The sequence below is a fragment of the Xylocopa sonorina genome, chromosome 1 (genome assembly GCF_050948175.1).
Source record: "Xylocopa sonorina isolate GNS202 chromosome 1, iyXylSono1_principal, whole genome shotgun sequence".
NCBI classification, from domain to species: Eukaryota; Metazoa; Arthropoda; class Insecta; order Hymenoptera; family Apidae; genus Xylocopa; species Xylocopa sonorina.
In genome coordinates, this window is record NC_135193.1 from 17,906,687 (window position 1) to 17,934,355 (window position 27,669).

The 27,669-nt window shown below is 47.6% G+C and overlaps 2 protein-coding genes across 4 annotated transcripts; one reads left to right on the top strand and one right to left on the bottom strand.

Annotated features, from left to right (window-relative positions):
- Positions 1-747: 747 nt before the first annotated feature.
- LOC143432589 (uncharacterized) lies at positions 748-27,621 on the top strand. Its single transcript, XM_076909312.1, has 13 exons — positions 748-959; positions 1,043-1,185; positions 1,286-1,433; positions 1,504-1,738; positions 1,999-2,102; positions 20,367-20,689; positions 21,859-22,210; positions 22,272-22,603; positions 22,683-23,055; positions 23,136-23,388; positions 23,463-23,648; positions 23,741-23,878; positions 26,715-27,621. The coding sequence occupies exons 1-13, from the start codon at positions 772-774 to the stop codon at positions 26,946-26,948; spliced, it is 3,009 nt and encodes a 1,002-aa protein (XP_076765427.1). The 5' UTR covers positions 748-771; the 3' UTR covers positions 26,949-27,621.
- On the bottom strand, positions 2,482-5,230 carry Sud1 (Prolyl 3-hydroxylase sud1). Of its 3 annotated transcripts, XM_076909351.1 has the most exons (3): positions 5,089-5,230; positions 4,905-4,968; positions 2,482-4,806 (listed from the first exon to the last, which is right to left on the bottom strand). In XM_076909351.1, the coding sequence occupies exon 3, from the start codon at positions 4,460-4,462 to the stop codon at positions 2,627-2,629; it is 1,836 nt and encodes a 611-aa protein (XP_076765466.1). In that variant the 5' UTR covers positions 4,463-4,806; positions 4,905-4,968; positions 5,089-5,230; the 3' UTR covers positions 2,482-2,626. The 3 variants fall into 3 exon arrangements, with proteins under 3 accessions (XP_076765466.1, XP_076765465.1, XP_076765467.1); XM_076909350.1 differs by having other exon boundaries at positions 2,482-4,968; XM_076909352.1 differs by lacking the exons at positions 4,905-4,968; positions 5,089-5,230 and having other exon boundaries at positions 2,482-4,277; positions 4,343-4,480.
- Positions 27,622-27,669: the final 48 nt, after the last annotated feature.

Below are 27,669 nucleotides of genomic sequence, written 5' to 3' on the forward strand. Positions count from 1 at the left end.
GTTTGACACGATTCAGGCCGGCGATACGCCGCGAGTGAAACCAGCGGACGGACTGTAGAAACTACGCGCGTCGGAAAAGGGAACGGAAAGCTCGATAGACGCTGGGGAGGATCGGGAACAGGTCCCGTTCGAATTATGCAAAGTGCGAGTGCCGCGCGGACGGACCAACTTTTTCCGTGACACGCTCTCACGTGAAATCTTTTTATATCAGAATCCCATCTATATTTGTACACCCTTTTACACGATACATTTATTCTGCGACTACGTTTCATTAAACGAAGCGTCGAGGCGAACCGAGCCAACGCGGCTTCGTAGATACTCGCGCGTTAATCTAACCAACGTTAGAGGTGATCGTGCGAAGAGATAAGCAAGGATTCTAATGGAGTGAAGGAACGTGACCCCGTCGAGCTATTGCACGGAAGAAGCGGGACAGAGGTTCCGTGTAATCGCACGTGCTTGGTGAATCGACGAAGATCTACCGAGAGCCGAAATGGTTGCGCGTGCCAAACGCTTTGAGGAATCAACCGTTACGATGTGGCATAACTGCGAGAGGACTTTCGATAGAAGTAGCTCGCAAGGTTTCCGCGACTATTTTAAGAACCTCGACGACCATAGTTTCTGAGAGGAAACTGGAAACACAGACGTCGCGAAGTGTACAACCGGTACATCTTCCAATCATAGCCGGCTTTCAATTTTTTACCAATTTTTATCGCCGTATCGAGTGGCGAACCAGCGATACATCGGATGAGTCGCGTAGAGAAGAAGAAAACCATGGAGGCGAGACCGAAAATCGAAATCCTCCGCGTGCCTTCGAACGAGCGCGGTAACTTCCGGTCCGTGGACGGTGTCCGTAGCGGTTACAGCCACATTCGCGTGGGCACGTATTGTCCGGAACCGGAAGTCAAAGTGGTAGTTTGCGACAGTAAACCGCCTATCGAGCAGACACGGAAATTCAAAAAGTACGTATTCTGTTCCATACCCCTCCGTTCATCCGTTCACCCGATTATTTTTACTCGGCTCTGACGTTTCGATCGGATTTCAGGAACCTGGGACCAGTGTCGAAGCTGCTCAGACGTCGACACCACGCGACGTATCTCGCAACGAAATCCTGTGATAACATTTATAGCGTGAATAGAAGTAGCGGCTCCTTGGACTGGAGGATCAGCCAGTCGACGAACGACCAAGGTGAGCTGAATTGTTTGCTCGGAATGATCGCTATATTGTACCGTTATCGTACTAACTAGGTGTTCGGGCTACACGAGCGGCATTCTAAATTGCTTTTCAGCCTTTCAATCTCGTCAAAGCACCAGCCTCGATTGGCGAGTAGGAAGATCCATCAACAAACTGCACTGGAGGGACACCACCCGTAGCGCGGAGCACCTCTCGAGGAGCGGAGCGATCAGTTCCGATCATCTGCAGACACCCAGCACAAAGTAGCCGACGTTCGATCGCTGCGTACTCGATCTCTAAACGATAGCTAACAGGGAAACGCGATTCTTGCAGGTCGAAGCTCATCTCGTTGCTACGACGACTCTCCCCTCGACTTTCACGGCCGGGTAGCAAAAATTCCTTGCAAGCCTCGCCGACGATTTGCCCCTGGGTACAGGTAGAGTACTCCTCGGAATCGATTAACGATGGAGTACGCGGTGATTCGCAGGAGAGCGACGTCAGCTTCCAGAGGGAATTGCAGCTGAACGAGCTGCGAAAACGAATGGCTGGAATCCCCGCCACTTCTCAGGTAATTTTCATGCTAAGCGCCAAGGATTTGGTAGTGTCTTTATTTTTGTTCCAATACGACGAGATGGTTACGCGATAGTCGCGCATTGTATTTCGCGCGATTAGAACCGATCGATTGTTGGTTTAAGTCGTGTGGAACGAAAATAAATCGAAGGCGTGCCCATTAATGGTTTCCGCTTCGAATGGCTTGAAAAGAAGACAATCGAAGAAGATAGTCCGAGTTCGTCGGTGTCATTTTTACCGAGAGATTTTACGTCCTAGGTCACCGCGAAAGTCATTAAGGAAAGTAAGGAAGAGCAAAATTCTTCGCAGCACAGGATCCAAGTGCAGAAATCGGAGAACGAGTGTAGTAACGCCTCAGAATCGTAAGCTTTATTTTTCATTTCATTTTCTTTCCCTTTTCTTAATACTTAGTACAACAATTTTTACCGCTTTTGCATTCAACGAACAACTACGAACTGCTCCCGAATCCCATCCCCCACCCCCTCAGTATCCCTTGCATCATAAAAATCGAATACTTTAAAAACCCTGCATGTAGCCTAACTGCACCTAACGTTAGTTCCATAAGTGAACAGAAACGATAGATGTATCACACCCAATAAATAACTGAGAATGTTTTCTGCACTGTGGTCTTAATCTCCACCTTAGTTTCCGTAAAACGCACGAACATTCTGATTACAAGTAAACTCCATCGAGCATCTAATACGTAGTTCGTAAGGGTAGAAATAAACAAGAGAGATAGAGTTGCTCGACGATAAATACTGACAATTTTATTAATACGAATACTATGATACATGCTGCAAACGGACGCTTCTTGTCCGCGGTACATTATACGGTTGTCAACTTGTCCAAGGAGCATACGAGACAACTCGAATGGTATGCGTAATTACTATTCATAATATGTACAAATCAGATTGTAGAAGTAATCTGTACAATAATGATTCACGTACTTGTGGACGCGGCAAGTGCCTAACGCCTTGTATACGAGGCAAAGGTGGTTGTCTTTCGCCGGCACGTGAATCAATGCACCCTCTTGCTCTTTGGGATCAACGTAATCTATGGTGTCGTCCTCGGACACGTGACTTGTATTAAATTGAATTATTACATCGAGAGCTCCAGATTCGGAAGTGTTCGCATCGTCCATCTCTTCTTCCTGATCGGAACATTCCAGTGAACAGTCCAAGGGATCGGATAAATAGTCTCCGATATCGGATACATCGGAATCGTCGGTATCGAGAATCCTTGCTGATTTCTGTGGCGAGAGACTGTCCAGTTTCGACGAGGTGGATTGTTGTAAAAAGTTTTTCTTTTTCGACCGCGGTGATTTCGCCTTAAGTATCTTCCTCAATATCTCGTCTTCGTCAATGTCCTCATCGCCTTTAGTGCTCATCGGAGTATTGCAACCTGACTCCATAATCTTATGCTCACTCCTCGGCGTCGACTTCTCTTGATCCTCTTTGCTAGTTTTGCTCAATGTTTCCGATCCATCTTCTTGCATTTCATCGCTCTGACTCATACATCCGTTACTATTCGATTTTTGATCGCTCGCGAGGAGAACGGAATCGTTTCCCGATTTGTCACACATCAGAGTGTAACAACCACTGGACCACCTCTGAAGCTCCAAAACCATCTTGGGTTTCATCGTCTCTTTCTCTGGCACCAAATCTAGTTCCGTGTAATCCTTTAATAGTTGGAACATCGTCATGGACTTGAACATGTCGCAGAAGTTCTTTACTAACTCTGGCAAGCCTTCTTCCTCGGCCACTTCGTAGTTACGACTATCAGCTGGTCCAACCTTCTTCCAAACGATCGCATCTGAAGTCAAATCTGTGGCGAGTTTCTCGTAAATATCGTCTCGTAAGAAATCGGATAAAAATGCGAACGATTCTTCCTCCATATCTCGATGAATTTCTCTAACAATACCAGGAAATAAATAGCACTCTGTTACCCAGTCGTTCAAATCCACTCGTACATCCGATGGTTCTATGTAGTTGGGTTCAATTTCTGGTCTTGGAGGCCTGGAACTTTCCTTAAGTGGTCCATGAAACCAACCATTAATGGACCAACGTGATTTATCAGGTGATGTTACTTCAGCTACTTGATGATAAGAATTATCTACAACTTCGAAAAATACAAGGGAATTGTACTCTGGTATCAAAGATTTTACAACATTTCTAGGTAAGTTATGTTCATCCGTATCAAACAAATCCAGAGCTCCTCCATCTTTTTCGGTCCAATTTTTTGAGAGATACAGCACAAAAGCAATTCTGCGGTCACCCATATTGTCGTCATGACAGAGTAAATAATCTGTATCGTAATAGCAAGAACTTGACATGGATATTTTCTTGTTAAGCTGTATCTTCGTGTTTCTTTCCATCCATGTTGCAAAATCTGTTTGAAAGGTCTCGTATAGTAGCTTTAAATTTTCAGTGTCGACATTAGCAAGATCACTGGTTTGCTCAAATTGATAAAGATCTATGCTGTTTCTTCTACTCTTAATATCCAGTAATTCATTTTTTATCTCATCCATAAACTCTTCGCTGCGAAGAAAGTTTGAAATTCTACATACTCTAAAAGGTTTCGATATAATTTCAAGGTTTTCTACCTTTACATCGGTACAATTGTGCCAGTTCTCAAAGAATTGCTGCTGAAAGTCAGGCGATAGAATGAAATCAGAGATGACAGAATGCTTTAATTTTTTTACTTGCGGTTCTTCCTCAGCCATTACTTCGTCTCTTCCTTTAAGACACCCAAGAAGAATTTCTACTTATATATTCTAATTCTGTCAGTCTTTTTACTCTTGTATTTGCATCAGCAGTACATGTCCCTCGTTAATTTACTTATAAAATACTTTTATAAATTGATTTAAGCTATATCACATTTCTTTTATCTGGTGACAAAGTGTATAACATTACATATTTCAACAGCCGTAACCAATATCCATTGATAATGAGATTTTTGTAAAAATATAAAATTCCTGAGCACCGCTTATCTTTCTGCAAATATCATCATCGAAGGTTAACGGTTTTGATGTTAATTAACGGGACATCGGACAGATGACAATGCTTGCTGTAGATGAGATTTATTTAAAAAATAGGCATTTCATTATTTGCAAAGGTGTAGAGTGCAGATTATACAAATATCACAGCTCGTCTAAATGCACTCACCGAACGATGCGGCACTTGCTTTTCGATACACGCGGCCCACGTGGTCGCTCGACCCACACGTGTTCTGAAAGCAGTCGGTCGAAAAGTCGATTAATTAAGTTCCACCGCGTTCCGTGGTTTCATTGATTCTTTAAATAAATGACCAACGAACGAGTCGCGAGTCCTTTTCCCGATAACTACGTACCAGAAATTACACGTGTGTCCAAATTTAGCGAATTAGGTCTATCGCTCCGTATCACCACGCAGTTGCATTCTGCCCAGGGACTGGTACTACCGCTGGCGAAAACGTTGATTCGATCGAAGCCAGGGACGTCGCGAATTATTCGCGAACCCTGACCATACACAGCCCCCTCACTACGTGCGATACGTACCTAACCTTATTTCGTATCATGTGACGTCATGTCATGCAAAATTTCAATGTCACGGTGGTTTCAAATACGAGCAAAATTCGTCTTTTTTTTTCTTTTTCCCTACAATTTTGTCAGTAAAATGATGCTATTCACATGGTCAAATTTATCGAGAGTCAGAAGAACCGTTGATCAATTTTATAACCTATCGTAGTATGCGACTACGCATGATGAAAAAAATGAAAACGGTAATGTTATAACTTCTTTTTTCGCTGAAAATTGATTGCGAATTATACACTTTACTGTGTTTCTTTCGCGACGCGTAGTAGTATTACATTTATTTAAATACACTTTAATGGTAATATCGTATTTTGAAATCTGATCTGTGATTGCTAAATAATTCACATTTTTTTAACAACCAGTTCCATCGATATAATTAAAGTAACTAGTAAGAAACGATGTACCGTCGTTACCTTTCGTATTTTATGAGATTTGTGTATAAATTTTCACACGTGCGATATAAAATACAGCACGAGTCGAATAATTTCGAGAGCAATCAATTTTTTAAAAGGTACAACATCTCGCGCAGGAAATTGGAGCGTTTTGAATAGTCCGCGCAGCTCTGTCGTAGTTCGCGGATTCGCCGCGAAGCGTCGCGTTGAGCGATCGTGTCAAGATGGCGGCAGTAGTTCACGTTTGACGGATGCCGTTGGTCGCATGGAAATTCGGGGCACACCCTGGCCGTAAAATTATACAAAGTGTAATATAATCAGGTCGAATGTTCGATTAGTGTGAAATCCTTGTGCAAAGAACACCCTGGCAATCCTGAAACCGAGCAACAGAACGACGGACGCATACGTGAGTAACGACACACAAGCGAAACATACACACACAGAGCGTGACAAGTCTCGTCTTCTCCGCGTTTTTATCCCCCAAGATCTGTCAACACGCAATCCTCTTTTTTCCTGAAAATGCACGTTGCCTGTTCGCTGTACGTCGATAAGCTCAATAACGAAAGGGTGGGGTCCTGCGGTTGAAATCGACGAGGTAAACAGGCGGTTAAGGTGCCGAGGATCGCTCAGTCATCTTTTGTTTGTGTCGGGAGCACGTTGTGCCGGGACGGCCAGTGAAGCGATATCTTTCAAGTGGTATCTAAACTGTCATTGTAAAGGCCAGCTTTCGATCCGTCACGTTCAGCTGTCATTATCAAAGACTCGTCTTCGACTCAGAGTCCCTACGATTCCCGTTTATTCCCTCGATTCGTTATCGTGACCTTGAACCGGACTCTTAGTGCCCTACTGTAACGATTATGGCGTGAAGGAGCTTTCGAATTTTGAAATCCACGAAACGCGTTGCGGAGAATAAAGGTGAGTCGAATGGAATTTTTCTATTACGAGCGAGCCTCTTCGATTATTCAATTTCCCGTACGGTTTTACGCGTTTCCCTCAGTCGTATATACGTCGAGATTCTTTCCGTCTATAAGTGACTATCGATTGCCATAGGGAGCCCCGTTTCTCCCACGTCACAGTTTGTTTTTCTTTTTAACCACTGCTGTGTTCCTCTGCCCGATAATGATCGACCGAAGTCAGGATGTTTGTTAAACGACTGCCAGCGTAGCACTCTTGCGATTTAATTTTACATTGATAAGTGACTTATAAAAAGAACAATGCGCTACGTGACGATCGACGGTGTTTTCACCAGTAATGCTAATTCAGATAAGACGGAGTCGTGGAAATTTCGAGTGACTTGCTCGCGATGAGGTAGGTCATTCCCCCTTTTTTTTTCCTCCTTCGATGGAATACCTTCGACAAGATGCCAAGTGGCTCGTTTAACGATTACGCCACTCGAACCACTGAGCCTGTCGGTCGTGGCATTAAGTGTACTGTTAAATCCAAAGTACGTCCATTAATGTTGCCATGTAAACGTTTCTTATACACGGTGACCTATCTATTTGACACCTTTGCGCGTTCTAACTTAAAGAACTGGTTATAACTTCTCTTCCACTTCTGATTATCCTTCGGAGGAAGAGTATTTGCATCTCACGCCTCGAGTTTCGATCTCCATCGCTCGCTATCGAAGAATAAACATTTTTCGAGCCGCCAGAGACGAGTGTCCCGTCAAGTGACGTTGAAAACACGTCAAGACACCTGGTATAGAGGCAAACCGTTACCTGTTTCATCGACCTGAAGAAGGTACGATCCATTCTCATCCGCCTAGCCGATTTTTCCTGCAAGTTTCGTGTACGTTAAGCTCGCACCAATAATCTGGAACACTTCTAAATTTTCTCCCCTCCGAGCAGGGTGGCTTGGGCGTAAAAACAAGAAAATTATAACATTGCGTGACCGGCGTAATTATTCTCGCGTTGTACCTGCTGCCGCGTAGCTGTGCCGTCCTATATGGCAATAAATTCCAGTTATCGACCTCGTGAGATCGTTTTTATTTCCACGTGAATCGAATTAATTCGATTCGTCTAACTGGTTCTCCCTTAACAAGAACTCAATCGAAATTGGAGCAAACGCGCTTTAGTAACCTTTACGAGGAATGCAGCTAGCACACTTTTACCATTCATCTTTTTTAATTAGACAATTAATTTGAAAATCGCGATCCATATCGCGAGTATGTAATGTACTGTTTACCCTTCGGCTACGGTTGCGTAATCTTTTTTCCTTTTTCTTTTTTCTAAAATACCTCCATTACGTAAATGCAATGGAAGAGCACGCGGAGAGCATTCGTGTATTCGAAGCTACGAAACGTGGAAATAATTTCGTAAGGACGTGGAACGGCGATACGCTCGAATACGTGGTCGGTCGCCGCGAAATATGCCGTGCGGCGTTTCTTCTTTTCTCTCGAGCTTAGAGAACACCGTGTAGCGGCACTCGAATCGTTTATGGCATCGTTCGTCAGTAGAGTGCGACGGGATCGACGGAAACGAGCTGGTGTTCCTCAGAAGGAATCACTTTGGTTGGCCAGAGTTGATCAGAGTCTTCGAATCGATCGTTACCACCTCCGCCTGTCGTCCTTTTTCTCGTCGAAACCGTCTTCACGTTTTACTTCCTACGGCGGACGCTCCATTTCGACGCGCGCCATTGTTGCCTAGAGCAGCAGGAAATTTCACTGTAAAAAGTGGAACACCGTCCCCGTCCTCGTGTAAACACCGCGGCGTTATTCGAGCAGTGACGTAAGTTCCACGATCGACGAAACTCGTTTTTTACTCTGGCACTCGTGCGCTTTGATTCGACGCACGTACTTGCTGCATTTAGAGAGAGAAAAAAAAACAGAGCTACGACTAGAACGAAATACGGGAGAGGCTTTCAAGTATTCACTGTTTCATTAACCGCAAGTGACGAAACGATTCGAAGAAATGATCGTGTAATGAGCTTCGAGCAGCATAAGCGATTAGAATAACACAACCGCTGACGTAGCCGAAGGGTTGGATATAACGATGTCGCGTAATTCCATGCAAACGACGTCGCGGTGCGGCTAGTTCTCATTTCCGCGGTAATTAAAGAGGAAGCATCGGGATATCCCCTGAGCAAAGAAAGCTTTCTTGCAGTCTGCGAGGTTCGAGACCAGTCGAACAGAGCTCGCGTACGTTCGTATCGGCGACGCGAGCGCAATAAAAGCCAGTTGGCAATAAAAGGCCACGGAATCGAGCAGCTGCTGCATTCTCAGTTCACGCGTCGCATCTGCGACCAGCTGATTGCAATTTCTTTTCTGCCCCGGCCTCTCGCGGCCAGCGAGATTGCACGGGACACAAGAGATTAATTCTTCGTCGATTTAGTCTTCGTTAGACTTCAATCTCTCTAATCCAGTCACAGCTGCAGGTGGCACGCGCGTAGCATTGCAATTACCCTCGCATTCATCCCCATCGAGCGGTATTTCGTTGTTCGCGAGCCGACTCGTTAAGAGAGAGTATCGCGGATTCTCTCGCCGATTCGAGAGTTCGTAGCCTGGCCGTTGCAGTCTCGAAACGGCGCAGGAAGTGCACGTACAATTCCGTGGGAACACGTCGCGCCATTACGCGGAGATTAAAAGTGGTCTCGCGTGACGTTGAACAGCGCGATCCATTTTTTTTCTCGGAGAAGCCTCGACCTTATTTCTTCCAGCGGCCACGTTTTTTCAGCCACTTTTTCCCGCCTCGACTCTGGAACGTTTTATACACCATTTTCTAAGCGTCGTTCTTCTCTGTTGAAACGGCGATCCCAGCGAGCTCTCGCAGTAGCGAGCACAGAAACCACGCCAGACCGGGGACCCTTTCCTTTGTCGTCGTGCCCTTCGTTTTGCACGAAACATCGTACGTACCGGTTCTGGACGATCGATAAAAAGGATAGAGAACCGCAAAGAGTTCGCACTCGACTGCTTCCTCTCGTCGTACCGGACAAAAACCTGAAGAGTAGATTTTAGTCGAAGGAATTCCACGATTCCGTTTTCGAAGAGCGATTCGAGGCGACGATCTCATCGATTCGTCGTAATCTCGTTTCCTCGCGGCTGTAAGAGTGCTACTTACGAAACGGGAGAAGCCGAAAGTGTACTTTAATCGAACGGAAGCCACCATTAACTTAGAGCCAGTCGAGCAGTTATCGATAGTACCCACGTGTTCTCCATTTACGGGATAACGATTCAATTAAAAGCTCATCTGGTATTATCGTGGTAGCCGTGGTAACGCGCGAGTTCCCCGTCACCGATTCGCCGGCTCGACGCAAAAGGAAACGGAACGAAAGCCTAATTGCGCGAACAGCCGGCCGTAACTCGCGTTCCCTGTTTGTTCGATATTTCGTCTTGGCGGACGCGCTTTTATTACGCGATCACCGACGTCAGCTTAATCGCGTAGTAACGGACGATAGGATCGGTCGAATTGGATCGTGGGACAACCCCATTCACGCTCGGTCTTTTATCAGGTTATCGACCGATGGAGGACCCCTCCCGCGTGGTAGGCGCTTCGTTTTATAGGTTGATCATTATCTGGGCTTGAAACACGGCAGGCTTCCTTCGACGAGCTACGAAATATCTGACGTGGCTAAGATCGCTACGGATTGGAACGTTAGTTCCTTGGAAAAACCGCGGAGTCCAATAATAGACGGCTCGATCGTGAATCAACAAGTAGGTAGGTGCACGATTAACGTTCGAGGCACTGCGAGAGGACTGGGAGCGGGTGCAAAGTTCATTTTCCATGGGGCTATTGTTATGCCGAACAGCGAGGGGGTAGCGGGCGGCGTTAGTCGATTTCATGCCCGCTCGCCGGATTAATATCTGGAACGTAACAGGTTCTTTTATGGTGACCCCTTCGCTCCCGCCTCCTCGTATAATTTATCGCATTCGCGGGGGCGTGAGGGCAGCTCGCGACACGTACGCACACAGGCAACCTGCGTCCCGAGACGCTTTCCCTTTTTCGGAAATCCGGTTCCCCGCGCCACCCTTCCCGCTTTCCCGCCCTGCTCCGTGCCCTGGTGAACGCGTAACAGAGACGACAGAAGAAAAGCTCGCGCTTTCGTTGGCCGTTTTTCAAACGAGAAGACTTTCAGGGACCGTGTCGACCCCGATTTCTTCAAACAGCGGGAATTTTAATTGCAGAGGGATGGTTATGGCGCAGACTAGCCGGCGTCTGCCGCGAGAATTTTGATCGAGGCATGAATGGGTGGATAGCGAGGAATTGTGCAGAGGAAAACGTGATAAATCGAGCTCGCGTATGGAGAAAGAAAGAGAGAGAGAGAGAAAGTGAGAGAGAGTAAAGTGGTATGCGGGGTAGCGCGCAGCTGCAGACAAAGCAATGGATGATAATTAATCGGTGCCTCGAAGAGCAATGATTATAGCTACGTCGGTAGTAATTTACGATTGCAGATTATTCGACGTTGGAATAACTCGCGTGCTCTGCAATTCTGATACGATTACGGGATTGGTTGTGTTTTACAATCAACTTTCGCGAGTCTTCTCTTCTGTCTTCTCTCATTTGAAATCACCTGGGAACCCACTGTTTTGTTACGTCCTTTAGAGTGTCCATGTTCTTATTTCGTTCGAAACTGAATGTTAAGTAAGAGGATATGGGTTTTCTGTGTTACACATGTAGTCGTTAAGGAGGATAATAATGGTAATCGACAAGACAAATAATACCGTACACATAATCCGTAGGTTAGGGTAGTTCTTGGTAAACGCATACGTTCGATCGCAAAGAACCACCCTAGTGTACATAGTTTTGTGCTCGGCAAATGCACGCAATGTTTAGCACCATCGTCTCATGTCGCATACGACCGTCCACGAAATAACAAGATTCTCTCATTCATTAACACCGTTCATTTAGAAGAAATAGATCGCATTTTGCACGCAATACCAAAAATAGCACGGATGATCATGATGTTCCTTTGTATCTTTTCATTGAACGAACGCGGATGATTCACGTTGGCGTGCAGCCAGCCTTCATTCATTTTTCCGCGAGCGCCGCGAAAACGAGAACGCTTTTCAACGACGGAATCTTCGTTCGTTAAAAGCGAAGTCATTGCTCGTCCCGTGAATCAGCATCGAAGAATGCCGTGTCACGAACCTGAGGCCTTAATTTAGCGCGGCGAAATTTGCAATTTCAAGTTCTAAACAAGACCACTTGATCCCGACGAGGCTCGACCCGGGGGGGGGAAGAGAGCCCGCGGCTGCACACCTCGGTTTTCGATCCAATAAATCTCCGTGTAAATTCGACGGAAGACGGAGAGCCAGGCCATCGCGATTCTAGGTCGTGAACGACAAGAGCCCACGCTCAATTTATGCACGGTTCGTATCCAAGGCTGGAAAGTAGCTCCAATTGGCTCTAATTTTTCAAGTATCTTCATTTAAATCGGTCCACCCGACCATAGTGTTCAACCCTCCGCGCAGCAATACGGAACGTCTCGAAACGCGTGTCGTTGTAGATCGAGCAGATACGAGCGCGTTCGGTGAACGGCGGATTTAATAAAATCCACGTGCGTCGAACCACCGCGTCCGGAATACCATCTATCCGCGGGTGCAACGTTGTTTGACAATGCGGACGTGATTTCATCCGAGACGATATTAATCCCCCGGTACACCATATATTAATAACGGTGCTCGTTACGCATTCTTCCGTTGCACGTGCGACCGCGCGCACGCCTTTTTATTTCCTGCCCCGCATCTCGCGCGAGCGAGCCTCAACCCGCACGCGATTCGCGATAAAAATAAAGCGAGCCGGCATTCCCCGACCGATTTCCAAAACCGACCGACCCCGAATGTCGACCCTCAAATAAATACGGATTTATCTCGTCGCGAGCCGCCAATAGCTTGCCCCGAGATATTTATGCGCCGCTATAAAAATCGCCGTTTAAAACGGACCTTAGAATTGGGATGGAATTGTCGAGCGGCAGTCGTCGCTGTCCGACAAAAATCGAGCCTCGATTTCGCGAGACTTCGGGAAAATTCGTTTTCCTCTTTGTCGAAGCGTCAGTATCTGTCACACGGTATTTACAAGCGATTTTTCGATCCGAGCGTGTCTGCGTCGCGTCCTGAAGAAACCTACTCCTCGTCACGAAGTATATTTTTTCTCCCTCGAACAGTCGACCAGAAGAGAGAATTGTTTGTTTGTGTTTCCGTTGGAGAGGCGCGACGGGGATGATCGAAGGGAATAATCGCGCCTTTTTCCGGGGCCACGAGCCGCGACTGTTAAACGCACGAGCGTATCGCAGCGTTGCTAATCGTTATTCCTGACGCGTGTCGAAACAATGCTTGCGATTTCCGCGCGCCGCTTTATTAGAATCGTTTAGGAAACGCTGACGAACGCGACGAACGCATCGTCTTGGTAATATTCGGATCGACACGGGGGAGGACGCGAAGACCGCTATAGAGGGCGACGCGTCGTTAAATATATCGTCGTTCGTTAATATGCGACGGCGTAGTCGCAAGGTTATCGACCAACGATTTTAAGGCTGTTTAGAAGGGAAAGTAAAACTTTCCTGCCTACGTGAAACGTAGCGGCTCCGACAAACATATTTGCCAATCACGCGCGACACGTCCACCTACACGGCGCGGAATGAATCACGCTCGAAGCGAAGCGACGGAATCGATCGATCGATCGAAGAAAGGGCGGCCGTGGAGGCGTCCAAATATCAATTTTCCTCCTCGATTTCTTCGTTACGTTTAAAAAACGTCGAGATCGTCGAGCTCCTCTCTCGATCGGCTGGACGGAGGCGCAGAAAAACCGCGAGCTCGCTTTCTTGGCGGGGCCCCGTAGTCCTGGTGGTGGCTTGGCAGGGGATTGATTAATCGCCGCGCGTTTCCAATGTAAACGAAACCGCGCGCACGCGGGAAGGAAAAGAAAAGGAGCGGTTCTGAAAGCGGCGGAGAACGGCGTTCGCCTAATTTAGCTGACACAATTTTTCTCGTGCGGTCGTCGCGACGCTGCAACGTCGTTTCCCTTTTGGTACACCGTCGTCGCGGCCTGAAGAGGGGGGGGGGGGACCAGGGGAGAGCGTCCGCGCTAGACGAAGAGAGCGCGGTTCAAATGTCACTCTGGTTTATTTTCGTTTATATATAGAAACGGGAGAGTTCAGCCGGTGTCACTTACCCCTGGCTACGCCAGCGGCACTTGGATCCAGTGATTCCCCCGAAAAAGAAGGATCGCCCTCTCGAGATCCACCCTGGACGAGAGAGACTCGTCACGTTTCTGTTCCAGTGGGACCGGTTATTTGGAGAACCTTTCTATACTTGCCTTTGCGGTGGACCGATTTCTTTGCGTCCACGTTCCCCGTTTTTATCGCGAACTCCTCCAGAAACGTCTATTTATTTGTTTGCCACGCGTGTACGCGTATGTAGGGAAAATTTGTCTAACACCGTGACTCTGTTCCGATTGCGCACGCTTTTGTCCGAGCGCAGGCATCCTCGTGGCCCGTGGGTATAACCGGAAGATCGTCTTAACGCCGGTATTTAAACCATGTCGCGGTGGCAGCGGCTCTCTATTTTAGGCCCGTCTCCCCTCGATTTACCGTTCATTTCGTAACTCAATATACTTCGCGAGCTCTCGACCACGACTCTCTAGGGTAGAGTTACCCGGTTGCACCGCGCGTATCCTCTTCGAATCGGAGGATTCTTGCCGTATCGCGATCGATAAAACGAAAATCGATCAACAACAGAAATCAAGCTGCTCGAGATACCGTGCTGTCGTCGAGCACGTGATAATCCAATTCGCGTTTCATCGAATTACATCGGCTCGATCCGACCTTCGATTATCGTCGATCAGCCGTCGATCGTCAAATAGAAATTAAACAGAAACGAAGTTCTGCGTTCGATCCGACGGCGAGAAGAGTGAAACTCGTTATTTGCTCGTTAAGTAACACGTAATTACTCGGAATTCATTCCGTCCAATGGTGACGCGGGCTGAATGCATCGCAATCTTTATTATGTATGACGATTAGAGGCACGCGGACATCGCGTACACGTGGACACTTTGCGAAATTAATGCGTTAGCCGACACCTGCGGCTCGCAGTGTCTCGGGTAGCCGTTCAGCTTTCCGTTCGCTCAGCAAACAGATACGCCTAGGAGAAATCCTCGAGTCGGAACCGATCTGATCGAGCGCGAAATTCCTGACGCGGCGTTAGTTCGCTTTTAAATTTCCTTTCCCGGACGAACAGCTTCGAACGACTGGAAAGAAGGTTCTCCCGATAGAAATTGGTCGTTCGAGCGAAGGGACGATCGAGGAACGGAAAAAACGACGGAGGTGTCGGAGAGCAAGGGACTCGGAAGACACGACTCGGCATACTTGATAAGGTGCTATCTTCGACGGACACGCGACCTGCACAATAATACGCCCGTACAGGTTGTTTCATCCGCAGAATTTCCAGCGTCCAGCAACGACGGTGTAGCACAATATCTCGGCGTTGTTTGCCTACACGTTTGACGTAGTTATATTTCAACAGTGAAACGAGCTACCGAGCGCTGACTCGTCGATATCTTATCACGTTCGAGACCTAAGTTATTGCTTGTCCGCGACGAGATAAATTCAGGTGCTTTAGTGCCCGCTGTATGCACTGTTTCTCGCCTTTCAACGAGAAGAATAGTTGTTTGCACGCGGTCTGCGATATTAACGAACGAAAGCTGTGCAACCATGATCTTTCTTTCAAGATCCGGTCCTGGGTGTCTTTAAACACGTGTCTCTGATAAAATTGCGTTATCAGAGTCATTCGTGAAAGCGACCGCGATGCGATTCGACAAATTTCACGAGGTTTGCAGACAGTCGATCGTTCGGACGACTCTGGGGAACGGTCCGCGCAAATTTCCATCCGCCCAGCTGCACCCCCCGTTACGAGGGCTTCGCCGCAACCGCACCATATTGCATTTGAATTCATAGCCGCGCTTTCTGCATTCCCAGACGGCGGCTCTTGTTTCACGCTAGTCATGCGTGTACGTCGACCGTATTTATGTCGTCCGCGGAGTTTTTCGGTCAGCCGGGATGCATTCGTTTCGCATGAAACGAGCCCGACTTCTGCCGAGAACCCGCGCGAACCGACCCCTTCGCGCGTGGAATTTTTACGAGCGCGCTTAGGGGACCGATCGGTTCGTCCGAGGTTCGAACGACCGGCGCCTGATTTCCTCGAATGAGAAAATTGAACGGTGGACCAGGATTTTTCGGCTGCCTACCGTAGATTAACTCTATCCTCTCCACGGTTATTTTCGTACGCCGAGGCAAACGCTCTGGTCGTGATTTATGGGCACGGTAATTGAAACCGACAAGCTGCAGCATGTCGCAGTCAGGGAAGGAATCAAGGGTAGCGTCCCTGGTTTTGGGGAACGTCTGCGTTTCAACGATCCGCGTGTCAACGCGTGGAAATAAACGTGTAAACATTTGAGTTTCGATTAAGAAAACAATTATTGGGCGACTTCGACTTCCGTCCACTGGGACGCGATGGAATCTACTTTCGAAGACAATGTCGAACGGTACGTGACATCAAAAGTGGACACGATGTAGTAGCTTGTAACGGTTAGTGTACTTGACACACGCGGGCTTTATCGCGAGAAAACGTGACGCTTGTGTAAAAATGCTTCTGGACGGGAATTGTACTTTCCCAGATAAATCGACGGTCAATAATTATCGATCACGTGCGCTTTGCGATAATCGAATTTAAATCCAGACGAGTTTACTTTTCAACATTCTAGGAAAGGAAATCTTGCCGCGTGGGCAGAGATTTTCAATTTTGGTACACCCGTTAGGAGACTCGGGAAAACTCACGAATTTCCAAGCCACCACTTCAAAGCACCGTAACCGTTTCCGCGTACGCTATGGCCGTGCAGCGCGTTACGCCAGCCATAAAGGCGGCGGCGGTTAAAGAGCGAGTCTCTGAAAAGGCCTCTGGAAAGAGAGGGTTATTAACCCTTCGAACTCTTCTGGCTGATACTTTGCTGCTCTTACGAACGTGAAATCGAACGCACGAGCCACTCCTGCGGCGCGTGAACCGCCTGCGGAAAACGACGCGCGTGTCGGACACGTGCACCAAAGCCGCCAACCCCCATATTTTTCAACCCCGCCATTACAGCCCACCGATTCGTCGCGTGTCTCGCTACGCGCGAACTTTCCAACCGTTGCATTGTCCAGATTCCACTTTCCTTTTTTGCACAAAAGGCACGTATACTAAAATAGCAAAACGAAGTCTGTGACCACGTGTACGTGTGCATACGGTCATTTGAACTGGAAAGTCTTGAAATTCGAAAGACGCAGTCTTTCGTTCGTTCGTTCCAGAGTTCGCTTCGCCGCGCATAGGTGTAGGAGAGCGAAAAATTGATTGGACGTCGATGTGGAGGAATGAAAAAATGTGTTTAGCTGGCAGGAATGGGCGACGCGTGTTCCGGAGGGCCGTGAAAAAGGCTGGTAGCAGAGGTCGCGGAGGGAAGCGAGTCGTGCGCTTTCGTGGTTTTTTGAGTGCTCCCGAAATATCCTCGTGGCGAGGGCACGGGGAAAGATCAAGGGGGAGGAGAGAGAGGGAGAGCGCGCGTTTGAGCCGCGGAAGAGAGAGATGAGACGGGAATGCCAGTCTTCGGTAACTAGTCATCCTAGCAACGTGCATTCGCGAGTTCTTGCCACGCTTACAGACCTCCTCGGGGACTAAAAAAGACTTGGTACGCTACTATCTAGCGTTCTTCTCGTACGTGATTCATCGGGAGAATTGGGAACGCGCTAAGTTCTATCCGCGACGATCCTCGACGCGATACCGCTCCAGTTTTCGAGTTGGTGTCATCGTTCTCCACCGTGGCGGAGCAATACTCGAAAACATTGTCGCATGGAGGAAGGAGGGAGCGCGTAGAACTGGTTCTAACAACATTTTAAGGTGCAAAGTCGCCGGAAACTTGCTACGAGGAATGAGCGATTCCGCGTGAATGGAAATCTAGAGGAGGAGTTCGAATCGATATCTCGATAGGAAGACGCGTTATTCGACTCCGATATCGAGCACGGGGTAATATTCCCGGGTGAAGACGATCGGGAGCGGCAGTCGATGATCGTCGAGCACGGTCGCGAGTGTGTCGAAGATGCCTTTGAAAATTGAAAGCGGCACCTACACGGTGAACCCGGTGACGAAAAAGAACGTCTCGAAGTTCCTGCTTTGGAAACACTGGCGTAGGAGGTACGACAAGTTTTTTTTTCCCTCCTCGAGTAGTGGTTTTCAAGCCTGTCCACTTACACGTCTCCTATTGATTTCACTCGAGCAGTTTCACCGATCGTATCGCTTCTCTTCGCGGGTACTAGCGATAGTTTCCAGCGATCGGTTTCCATATTTCTGTAAGTACTCGAACGCGCGTCAGGTCGAACGTTTTGTTCCAGTAATTTTCCGTTTAACTCACCGTGAAACTGTACGCGTAATTCCGTTTAGCGAACGAGAATCTCGCGGATGCAACCAGCCGTTTTATTTACTCAACAATAGTTTCACTGTTTCCACTGGCGGCTCCGTTCAAACGCGACCGGCGATATCTCCTTTTACCCTCGAGACGGTGTTCAGGGCTTGCTCGCAGCCCGTGCTCGTTCACGTTACGTTCGACGATCGCTTCGCCTGAAGAAACGGATTCCGATCGACACGCGGTTTCCTCGATCGACGGACACGAGGATCCTCGCGTGACGCTTTGACATTTTGTAGAGGCGCGCGTAGAGGTGTTCTTCGCGCCCCTCTCTCCTCTCCTCGTTCATTCCCACGCGTGTGCGTCCACATTCATGATCAACTCGTTCACGATCAAGCATGATTCGATCACCTTGCACTATCTTGGCATATGTATACCTCCGCTTCGCTGCACGTCACACGCAACGCCTTCTTCTCGACCCGTTCTAACTCGTTTACGGTTAAATAAACATCACGCACCGGGCGACTCGTGGTAAAAAAAACGACACAGGCTGCGGAACATTCGAAAGAAAGTGGATCCCGTGTAACCTGTCGTTTGGAAAGTGTTATTTGGTTGTGTAGGATGTGCCGTGTGTGTAACTAACAGTCTCACTTTTTAACAAGATCGAAAGTTCTCACTCTGTACATTGTCGATGTGTTTGTCCTTTACACGGATGCTAGAAACCGCCACGTACCACTGTACAGCATATCTAATTAATCTGTAGTGTGACAACTAGATGGGAGGAATCGAACGAGCGACACCGCTCGATTTATCCATCGATTCCCTCGCCGCGCGCAGCAGCCCACCTCGCGTTCCTTTTAAATGCATGCGATTCTCTCGCGAGCGAATTGTACTCGATCGATGCACCAGCTTGAATCGCCTTTCTGATTGTGCAGAGCAGCCCCGCGCGATTCGTGTAAAATCGCCAGGGGGCCTCGTCGTCGATTAGCGTGCAATTAGTGCCGCGTTAAGTCGACCGTAACAATTAACCGACCAATTAGCGAACGCTAGCAAATGGCGATGTGAAACGTCGAATCTCTCGAGGAGCATCTGCTCTTTCACCGATCCTGAACTTTCGCGGATTCTATTTACCGATTGCCCCCCCCAGCTTTCAGTCCATTCGAACGCAGTCTCGTTTTCATCGCTATTTGCGAGCGCCGCGAGTCGCGTTGTAAAAAAGGAAGTAGCCTTTGTATCAAGAGATGGAAACGCGGGAGCTCGTGCTGTGCGCTAACAGACGCGTCGATTTATTACGTCCGTCTCGTCTGCGTTCTGCCATCGGTCGAATCTTAAAATTAGATCCACGGGGATGAGTTTACGCGGGTGTTATTTGCTTTTTAAACCCGCGGGATCACGGGGACCGTTCTCGTTCCGTGATTCGAAACGGTGAAAAATTGTTCGCTCGATCGCGGTGGCACGTTTCACGACGCGAAATTAACCGAGATTCCTGCGATCTCGTTGAGTAATCTTTTCATTGTTCCCCGCGATTGCGAGAGGAATCGCAAGATTTTTCACGAAACGATGCAACTCGATCGGAAACCAAATTTCGTGATATCGTACTCTCAATTCAGATCTGCATCGCGAGATAAACATCGACTCAGATCGTTCTCGATTAAAACGACCCGGTGATAGTTCGCACCGAGATTAGAGTCCGCATGCGAGACAGCACCAGCTTCCAATTAATGTCCCGCGATGCCCTCGAGATTCGTTCCATCGATCGACTAAGTCGATCCACCTGCCAGCGCGGTTTCTGTCGTTGAAACGAGAACAAAACGGCACCGGTGATTCAAGGCTCCATGCTAATTCGTTCCGCTTTCACGTGCCACGGGATTCCACCGACAGTTTACGCGCCGTTAATAATTTCCCCGCTCGAAGAGACAGAAACTAGATCGTTCGAGTAACAACGGGTCGTGATCTCCGATCGTGTTCGATCGTGAGATAGATCGCGAGGTACAGTGGAACAGCTCGAGAGTATCGAGGCGTCGCAACAGAATTCTACGTCGCGATTGCTTCGGGGGATGATAGTCGCGAAGCAATTCGCTTCGGTACAATTCTTTGATCCATCATCTTTTTACGCGCGAGGAAACGTGTCACGGATAACACAAAGATTTCAATAGATACACCGCCTGGCATGATTCCTCGTAGACGGTGTTAAACTCGATCTTATCAATTAGTTGGGAGCAGAGATGTGTAAATGAAAGATCGAACGAAACGAATTATCGCGGAGGGAAAAGAAAAGAAACGAAAGGGAAAAAAACTCAACAGCGTGCACGAGGACCGCGGAGACGAGGAACGTCGACGAGCTAGCGGGCAGACGCGCGGTGGCGGCGAGGTAGCGGGCCTGGAGGACGTCGGCGACTGCTGCGCCGCGACGCTGACGCCGTCGGTCCCAGGCGCCGCCGGCACCAGGTCGAATCGCCGCACGAGACCGCTGTCACTTGCGGTGCAACCACTTAATTACCGCCGCCTCGACCCGGACCCGAAAATCGCCATCGACATCGTCACCAGCTATCATCCTAACATGACTAGCCAGGAGAGCATCGGCAGCTGCAGTCTGGACGTCGATCAATCCGCGTCCGACCGATCAGGTTGGCTATTCACCGATGCTTACCGATTCTCTGCTATTAGCTTTCACCTTTCTTCTGCCACCACGCCGCGTATCCGTCTATCCCGCTGTAGGACAGATTAGAGAAGCTAACGAGGAAACAGGACGTAGGGTTCCATTGATTACGCGGTATGTAGTAGGCGACGTGGCGTACTCGACACTTTGCTGGCTGCACCAGAAATTTGATCGCGATCGTTCCTCTCTTGCGATGGCAACGAGTCGATGTTTGTTGCGCACGGTTTCGAAAGGGTCTTCGAGGGGCTGCGTCGCGTTTCGCGGCCAGCAAAGTGTTAAGCGAATTAGAGGCTGTTCGGAGAGTGATCCGCGAGGAAATAGCAGGCGTTTGAGGCGTAAGCGGTGGAATTCAGGGGTCGTCGTCGGATGACCTTGCACTTGACGCGTCGAAGGCCACGTAAGTACGATCGGCGTTCACCAGCCCTCGCGACCAATTTCAAGCGGGGCGGTCTTGAAACGTCCAAGGTCACCGGTTTCCCTCCGCCTAGTTGCGGATCCGTTCGTTTTCGCCCGACCCCACGGGTGTCGATCGAATTTAGATCGTAGGCGAACGCGCGGAGGGCACTGGTTCTTTCTATCCTCGGTGCCAAGAAGAGCAGCGGAGATGCGGAGAGAGTCGGTCTCCTTGTCTCTTTTGCATCGCGAGTCGACCAGCCTCTTCTCGCCATTCCAGGGTTATTCCTGTGTCGCGTTTCGGACGGGCACGTTTCAGCCTTTCCGCGGGCTCTTCTCGCGTCCGCTTCGATTTTCCGTCGGGCGTATCGCTTCTCCATATCAGGTGGTTTTCTTTCGCCTTCCCTTCTTATTGTCCATGGGATTCGTGCTAAAGTGTATCATTTGGATCGTGCAATCGGGCCATTGAAAAATCCGCGTCGAGTGCAAACGACACGGAGCTTGCAGTTAGCATTGCGTGCCATACGTATGAGAATTACTATTTTCTAACATGAATATCAGCTTGCAGAGAGTAAGAGAGAGGGAGAGAGAGAGAGAAAGAGAGAGAGAGAAAGTGCGTGCGTATGCGTGTGTGCGTGAAAAACAGGGAAAGCAGGTATATCAGGGAAATAAGTAGAGGAAAAAGCAGGCCTCCTCGTTGTCGGAGCAGCCTCTGTGGATTCAATAAAAGTCTCCGCTTTACAGAGAACACCGCCGTAGACACTGTATCGAAGAAGACGTTGCACAGTCTGACTTTATCCTGCAACGGTGACTCGGTGTCCTCGCCGGATAATCTAGCAAACGGTAGCAGTGAAACGCTGCAGAAGTCCCACTTGTCGCCAGATGAGAAATTAAACGTTAGCAATGGTCATCGGGGCAGTCCGGAACCAGAGCAGCTGACAGTGAAGAAACCGAGTTATTTAGGCCTGGCCTGCAGCATCAGCGGCTACTCAGGAATCAATCGATACGACAGCAAGCTCAGGGACGGATTTCGTTCGAGGGATAGCAGTCCTGGCACCAGGTTGATCACCAGAGACACCAGTCCAGCAGGTTTTAGGTAAACCGTACTTCTCGGTCCGACAATTCACACGTGACCGATGGTCGTTGAAACGTTTCAGATCGAACGAGAATCTCGACGTGCCAGCGCACCTCTACCCGCCTAAGAGCCAGTCGATCTCGCCCCTAGCGATGGATAGACAAAACGGTTTCTCGAACGGTCTGAAGGAGGAGTGCAAAGTGGAGGCTTACAGGGAGTCGAGAAGTTCGATAAGTATATGTCAGGGGTATTCGGAGGTCGACAAGGGCGTATTACACGCAGGATTCCCGGACATTAGCCCGATTCGACCTTCCAACTCCGTGAAACGTAGTCCTGGGATGTCGCAGATGATGTCCTGCAGTCAACAGAACAAGCATTTCACGATATCCTCTCCGAAGCAAGCAAGCGCCAATCGTAAGCTTTCAATCGCCGTCCAACGTTTCGCGAATTAGAATCAAGCATCCAATCATCGTTTCCGATCAACCGTTTGCAGTTTCAAACGCCTCGTTCAGCGACACGAGTATATTGAACGGATCGTCGGAGGAGATGGAAAGTCAAGTGACGAACAACACCACGAGCAGCGAGAAATCTTTCATTCAGCAACGGGTCGAGCGACTTTACGGTCCTGGGGCGCTCGCACAGGGCTTCTTCTTCAAGCGCAGCACCAGCAGACTGAACAGCAGCGAGAGTTTCAATAAGTCGAGCAACAACAACGACGTGTCGGCGGAGAACGCGAATACCGAGGAGTCCCTGAAGAATCTTCCAGTGTTGAGACACTTGAGACCGGAGTTCCGAGCCCAGCTTCCTGTAGTTAGTTCTAGGAGAGCCACGGATGGCTCGGAACAAATTCTAAAACCTTTGCAGAGGTAATTTCGATGCGCAGAAACGCCGTTGCAACTGTTGTAAGAAGGATGGAGGTACGATTACCAGTTTCTCTAATTCTCAGGGTAACGCCAGGGTCACGGAAGGTTGAGCAGAAACCAAAAATACCGGCGGCTTCGAATTTGGATGGAAATCTAGCGGATAGCAGCGCGCAGAAGTTGAATGCCAGCGTGACCAGCATCCCCGATCAGCAACCGGCTGCGCCGAAAGTAGTGTTGCCCGTGCTGGAGCCGAGCGCCAGCTCGACGAACGTGGCGAAACAGGTTCAAGAGGCGGAGAAAACGGTCGAGGAGAAAAATGGACATTACTTCATAAAGGTACACCCGGCGAGAATAATGAGCACCGCGTAGAAGGAAATGGTTCACCGACATTTCTTGCTCGATTGTTACAGCTGCTGAAACAGGAAACGGATAGGCTTTTCTCGTTAGCCGCGTCGGCGGAAGCGGAATTGGCCAGCGGCGATACTGTTGCACTTCCGGAAGAGGCAGCCGGAAAACTGCGATCAGCTGCGGGCAAAGCTAGATTGTTGGCTTCGCAGAAGATGCAACAGTTCGAGGGCCTGTGCCAGAAGAACATTGTAAGACTTCCCATTACATGTAGATATATTCCACTTGGTACAATTTTCGATACGGTTCGTATATTCATCCGATGTTTATCTCTTTATTTCAGAATCAGGTGCCTGGCGAGGAGTTCCCGACGACGAACGAGGATCTAGCCGGGTTTTGGGACATGGTGATGCTGCAGGTGGTTCAAGTAAACGAGCTCTTCGATCAAATCGAAAAGCTACGAAATTCCCAGTGGCAAGAGGTATGTTCAGATTCCGTTCACCCTCGGACATCCCATTCCCAGATGCCTCCGCAGAGAAATGCTTACCCCCACTACAATTCCGATCGTATCAAGCGAGCCAACATACCTTCCCGTAGATCCTCCTCGCATTCTGTCAAAGATAAACGTGTACGATTCGATATCGCGACGTCTAGCCACGCGGAAGAATCGAATCAGACGCTTGAACAATTCCCCCTCGAGACGCGTTTATGCGACGACGCTTTTCAAGTTTTAACGCTGTCGAAAAGTTTGAAGCAAAATGAAAGTCATTGCGAGAATTATGACGAAAATATTCTATTCCTGCCTGATAGCGCGACTGGGATACAGCCAGTAGAAAATTATAATTTCCCTATTCAACCAACCACTTCGTTCGTCGTCAATTACGCGAACATATTGCACGCCAACATGACACCCTTTTACTTCGAAGATTCCTGTAATTTATATCCTCGTGGCGATTTTTTCGACAACGATTTCTCCTCAAAGTTCGAGGTGTTATTTAAAAAAGATGAGTGCGAGCAACAAAAAAATGACGATCCTGTCGGTAAACAACAAGGAAAAAAATGCTCCGAGCCATTAACCGGAGATACGAAAAAATGTATAAAAGACGGGAAAAGTTATACCTCCGATTCAAAAGAGAACTTTTTATCCGATAAAAAAACTACAACTGTCGAAAAAAAGAAAGAAACCGTACGATCGAAGGTAAAATCTTGTAGTCCCGTAGGTAGGAATCTTAAGCACGAAACGAAGATGAAAGATTATCGGAGAACAAGATCTCATACTCCAGAAAACAAGCAACGAAAAAGCGATTTAATTAAATCAAGTGTTGTCGTCCAGCATAATTACCATAATTTAAAACCAGTCGATACCCGAAGAAGGGACGAAGAGAAAGTTTCCGTTCTGTCGAAAAATGACAGGTTTCCTTACAAATCTCCGTCACCATCGCGTAAAGAAAACGTTAAGAAACTCGCGCGTAACGTTAAATTCTCTAGCGACATTCAGCAACCATCGCAAACGCGAAAGGGAATCTTGTCGGGTGATTCTAATTCCGATAATGTTGCTAAATCATTTACGAAAAGTGTGTCATACAAATCAGAGAGAAATTCTCATCTGTACAGAACGAAAAATGCGACGAAAGTGAGTCGTAACTCTGACAGAAAAAGTAACTTCTCTATCGTGACCGATGCATGGTCAAATCTTGATTCTTTGGACGATAAGCACAAATTGCAATGGAAAACCGCTACGCCCGAAGAAAACTGCACTTTTGCTGGAGTGTGGAATGTAAAAAGTCGGGTAATGAAACCGGAACGTAAAAAACAACCAGAAGGAACTGAACGTAAGAAACGGGTGAAGGAGCAAGCGAAAGAATTTCCAAGAATAATCGAGCAAGAACCAGAAGTTTCGTCTGATATATCGGACAGTGTCTTTTGGAGACTCAGCGACTCGAAGCCCTTCATTCCATTGTCCTGTGAAACTCTACGTCAATTGAGACAAGTGTATAATACCGGTAATCTGGTGAATTTATCCGCAACCTCGAGCAAGTCCGAAAAATTGGAAAGAATGAAGTTTTACGATAAGAGAAGGAAACAAATTTGCAGGAGTCAAGAGGATGCAACTTTAAGAAAAATCCTTCCTCGAGATGTCACATCTAACTCTTTAAATAACCATCTTAACGATAATTTTGCGAATGAAATCGACGTTGAGGATACAAATTCTATTAGTTTACAAAATGAGACCGGAACTATCAGCGAAGTAATAGAACCTATACATGAAAATTGTGATTTTTCGATACAATGCTTAATTTCTTCCAGCAATTTACGATCCTGCGTAATGAACACCAAAAATGAATCCACTATTGTTCTAAACAATATCACGAATAACATCTCAAAATGGTCGGCCAAAAACGAGAACGTACAAAACATATTGTCCGTTTTATTGTCCCCCTTAAGTTCTGAGATCGTGTCGAAAGTCGCGAAACGTAGCGGTTCGAAATTAAAAAATCGCGTTAATGTAAAAAAGTTAAGCTACAGTCTAATTGCAAAGAGTTTGGGGTCATCCGATGTTAACGCTAATGTCTTGGTGGACATTTCTCAGCACGTTCACTCGGACTTTGTTGTTCGTCCGTTGTCCGAGCGAAAAAGCCGCACGAGTATCAAGTCCATTGATTTCGATGATTACGTGCCATTGAAAAGAGGGTTTAACGTGAATCGTTACTTGGAAGATTTGAAATACATACAATTATTTCCCGACAGTATCGAGATTGAATCGAATCTGTCGGACACCAAGAGCTTCCAAGTCAAAGTCAGACAGCTCTGTACATTTCTCAAATCGAATCGAACCCTTTGTCGGTTATCGTTGTATTTGTACGTCTACGGTGTTCTGAGTCTCGTTCTGATATTCCTAAAAATCGGTTCGAATAATCAGTATTTCCTGGATCCCAGGCTTTTGTATAATTCGTATTGAATTTAATCAGCGATCGAATGTACCCTCAATTGCATTTGTGGAATAAAAGTCCCCTCTCTACTGTGCTTCCGGTATTGTTTCTTAATTCGTAAAAAATACGGAAACAACGAAGAGCCGAAGCAGTTAATTAATCTCAGAGGAACTGTATCGAAGAAGTTTGAAACGAGTCATCTTTCCATAAGTACGTTTTCCTCATTAACTACCCTTCGGTTTCCTCATTATCTACCCTGTCTCTACTATTCTCATTTAAATTAACTTTCCAGATCGAGCCCTGACCCCTGTTAACGCTTCTCAGTCCTGTCGAGGCGAATAATTTACAGCCACTAATCGTTGGAGTGAATTTTGAACTGTTTTTCAGACCGTGCCAGAGAAGAAGGCAGTAACGACAGCGGCGCAAAACGGTGGGACGGCGAAACGCCGCGTCGCGCCGATTCACAAGCCGAAATCGACGGCGAACAGCGAGGCGAACAAGAAGGCGCGAGAGGCCAGGGAACAGGCCCGAAGGCAACTGATCGAGGAAAGAAGGCGAGCGATGCGCTCGAAAGCGAACAATTCCGAGGACACCGTCAAGATATTCGCCCCCGACACGTAACGATAGAAACACCGGCGAATCTGTCGAGCAATTCGTAGCAGCGTTTCCAGTGTAATGCTTACGCCTCGAGCCAAATCAAACCGCGGTATTTTTTATGCATTTTCTTGAACAGCTCGAGACTTTGGAGCAGCCTGACGTGTAATACGACGCTTTCTCAAAGACTAATTAATTGCCGATTAGAACGCGATGCTCATTGTTAAGTTTAAGCGCGCGTCACGTTTTCTCAAGTTAATCAACGACGATTACGCGTCAGATTGCTCCACAGAAGGGTCGATTAAAAAACAATCACCGATAATGCTTCGAATTACAATCAAACTCGCTTTGTATCGTTGATAAAATTGGGCATTTTGCCTACGGTAGGACATCGCGCGAGCGATACGATTCTTTTTTTATTTTACTAATTGACGTTACGAAAAATGGACTGGTACAATCGTGTCGATAAGTTTTTAACTATTTTATGGTATTTTTTATTACGACGTTTCTCCCGTCTCGCGCTTTATGTACGTTCGTTTCACTTCGATTTACACGCTGTGATGTTTCGTACTAATCTTGTTACGTTTTATATCGATTTTACGCTGTCGTTCAATTTGTACGATGTTTTAATGTTCATTCTACGAGCGGAACAGCACAGTGACGTTGACCATTCTCGATATCTCCGTTTCTTTTTGTAAAAATTTTTTAACGCCGGCAGAAGATCGACGAAAGAAGTTGTTCGATGAAA

Coding starts and splice junctions, on each gene's coding strand:
- LOC143432589 (XM_076909312.1), top strand. CDS start 772: ATGGAGGCGAGACCGAAAATCGAAATCCTCCGCGTGCCTTCGAACGAG. Junction 23,389..23,462: donor ATGGACATTACTTCATAAAG/GTACACCCGGCG, acceptor CGATTGTTACAG/CTGCTGAAACAGGAAACGGA. Junction 23,649..23,740: donor GCCTGTGCCAGAAGAACATT/GTAAGACTTCCC, acceptor TCTTTATTTCAG/AATCAGGTGCCTGGCGAGGA.
- Sud1 (XM_076909351.1), bottom strand. CDS start 4,462: ATGGCTGAGGAAGAACCGCAAGTAAAAAAATTAAAGCATTCTGTCATC.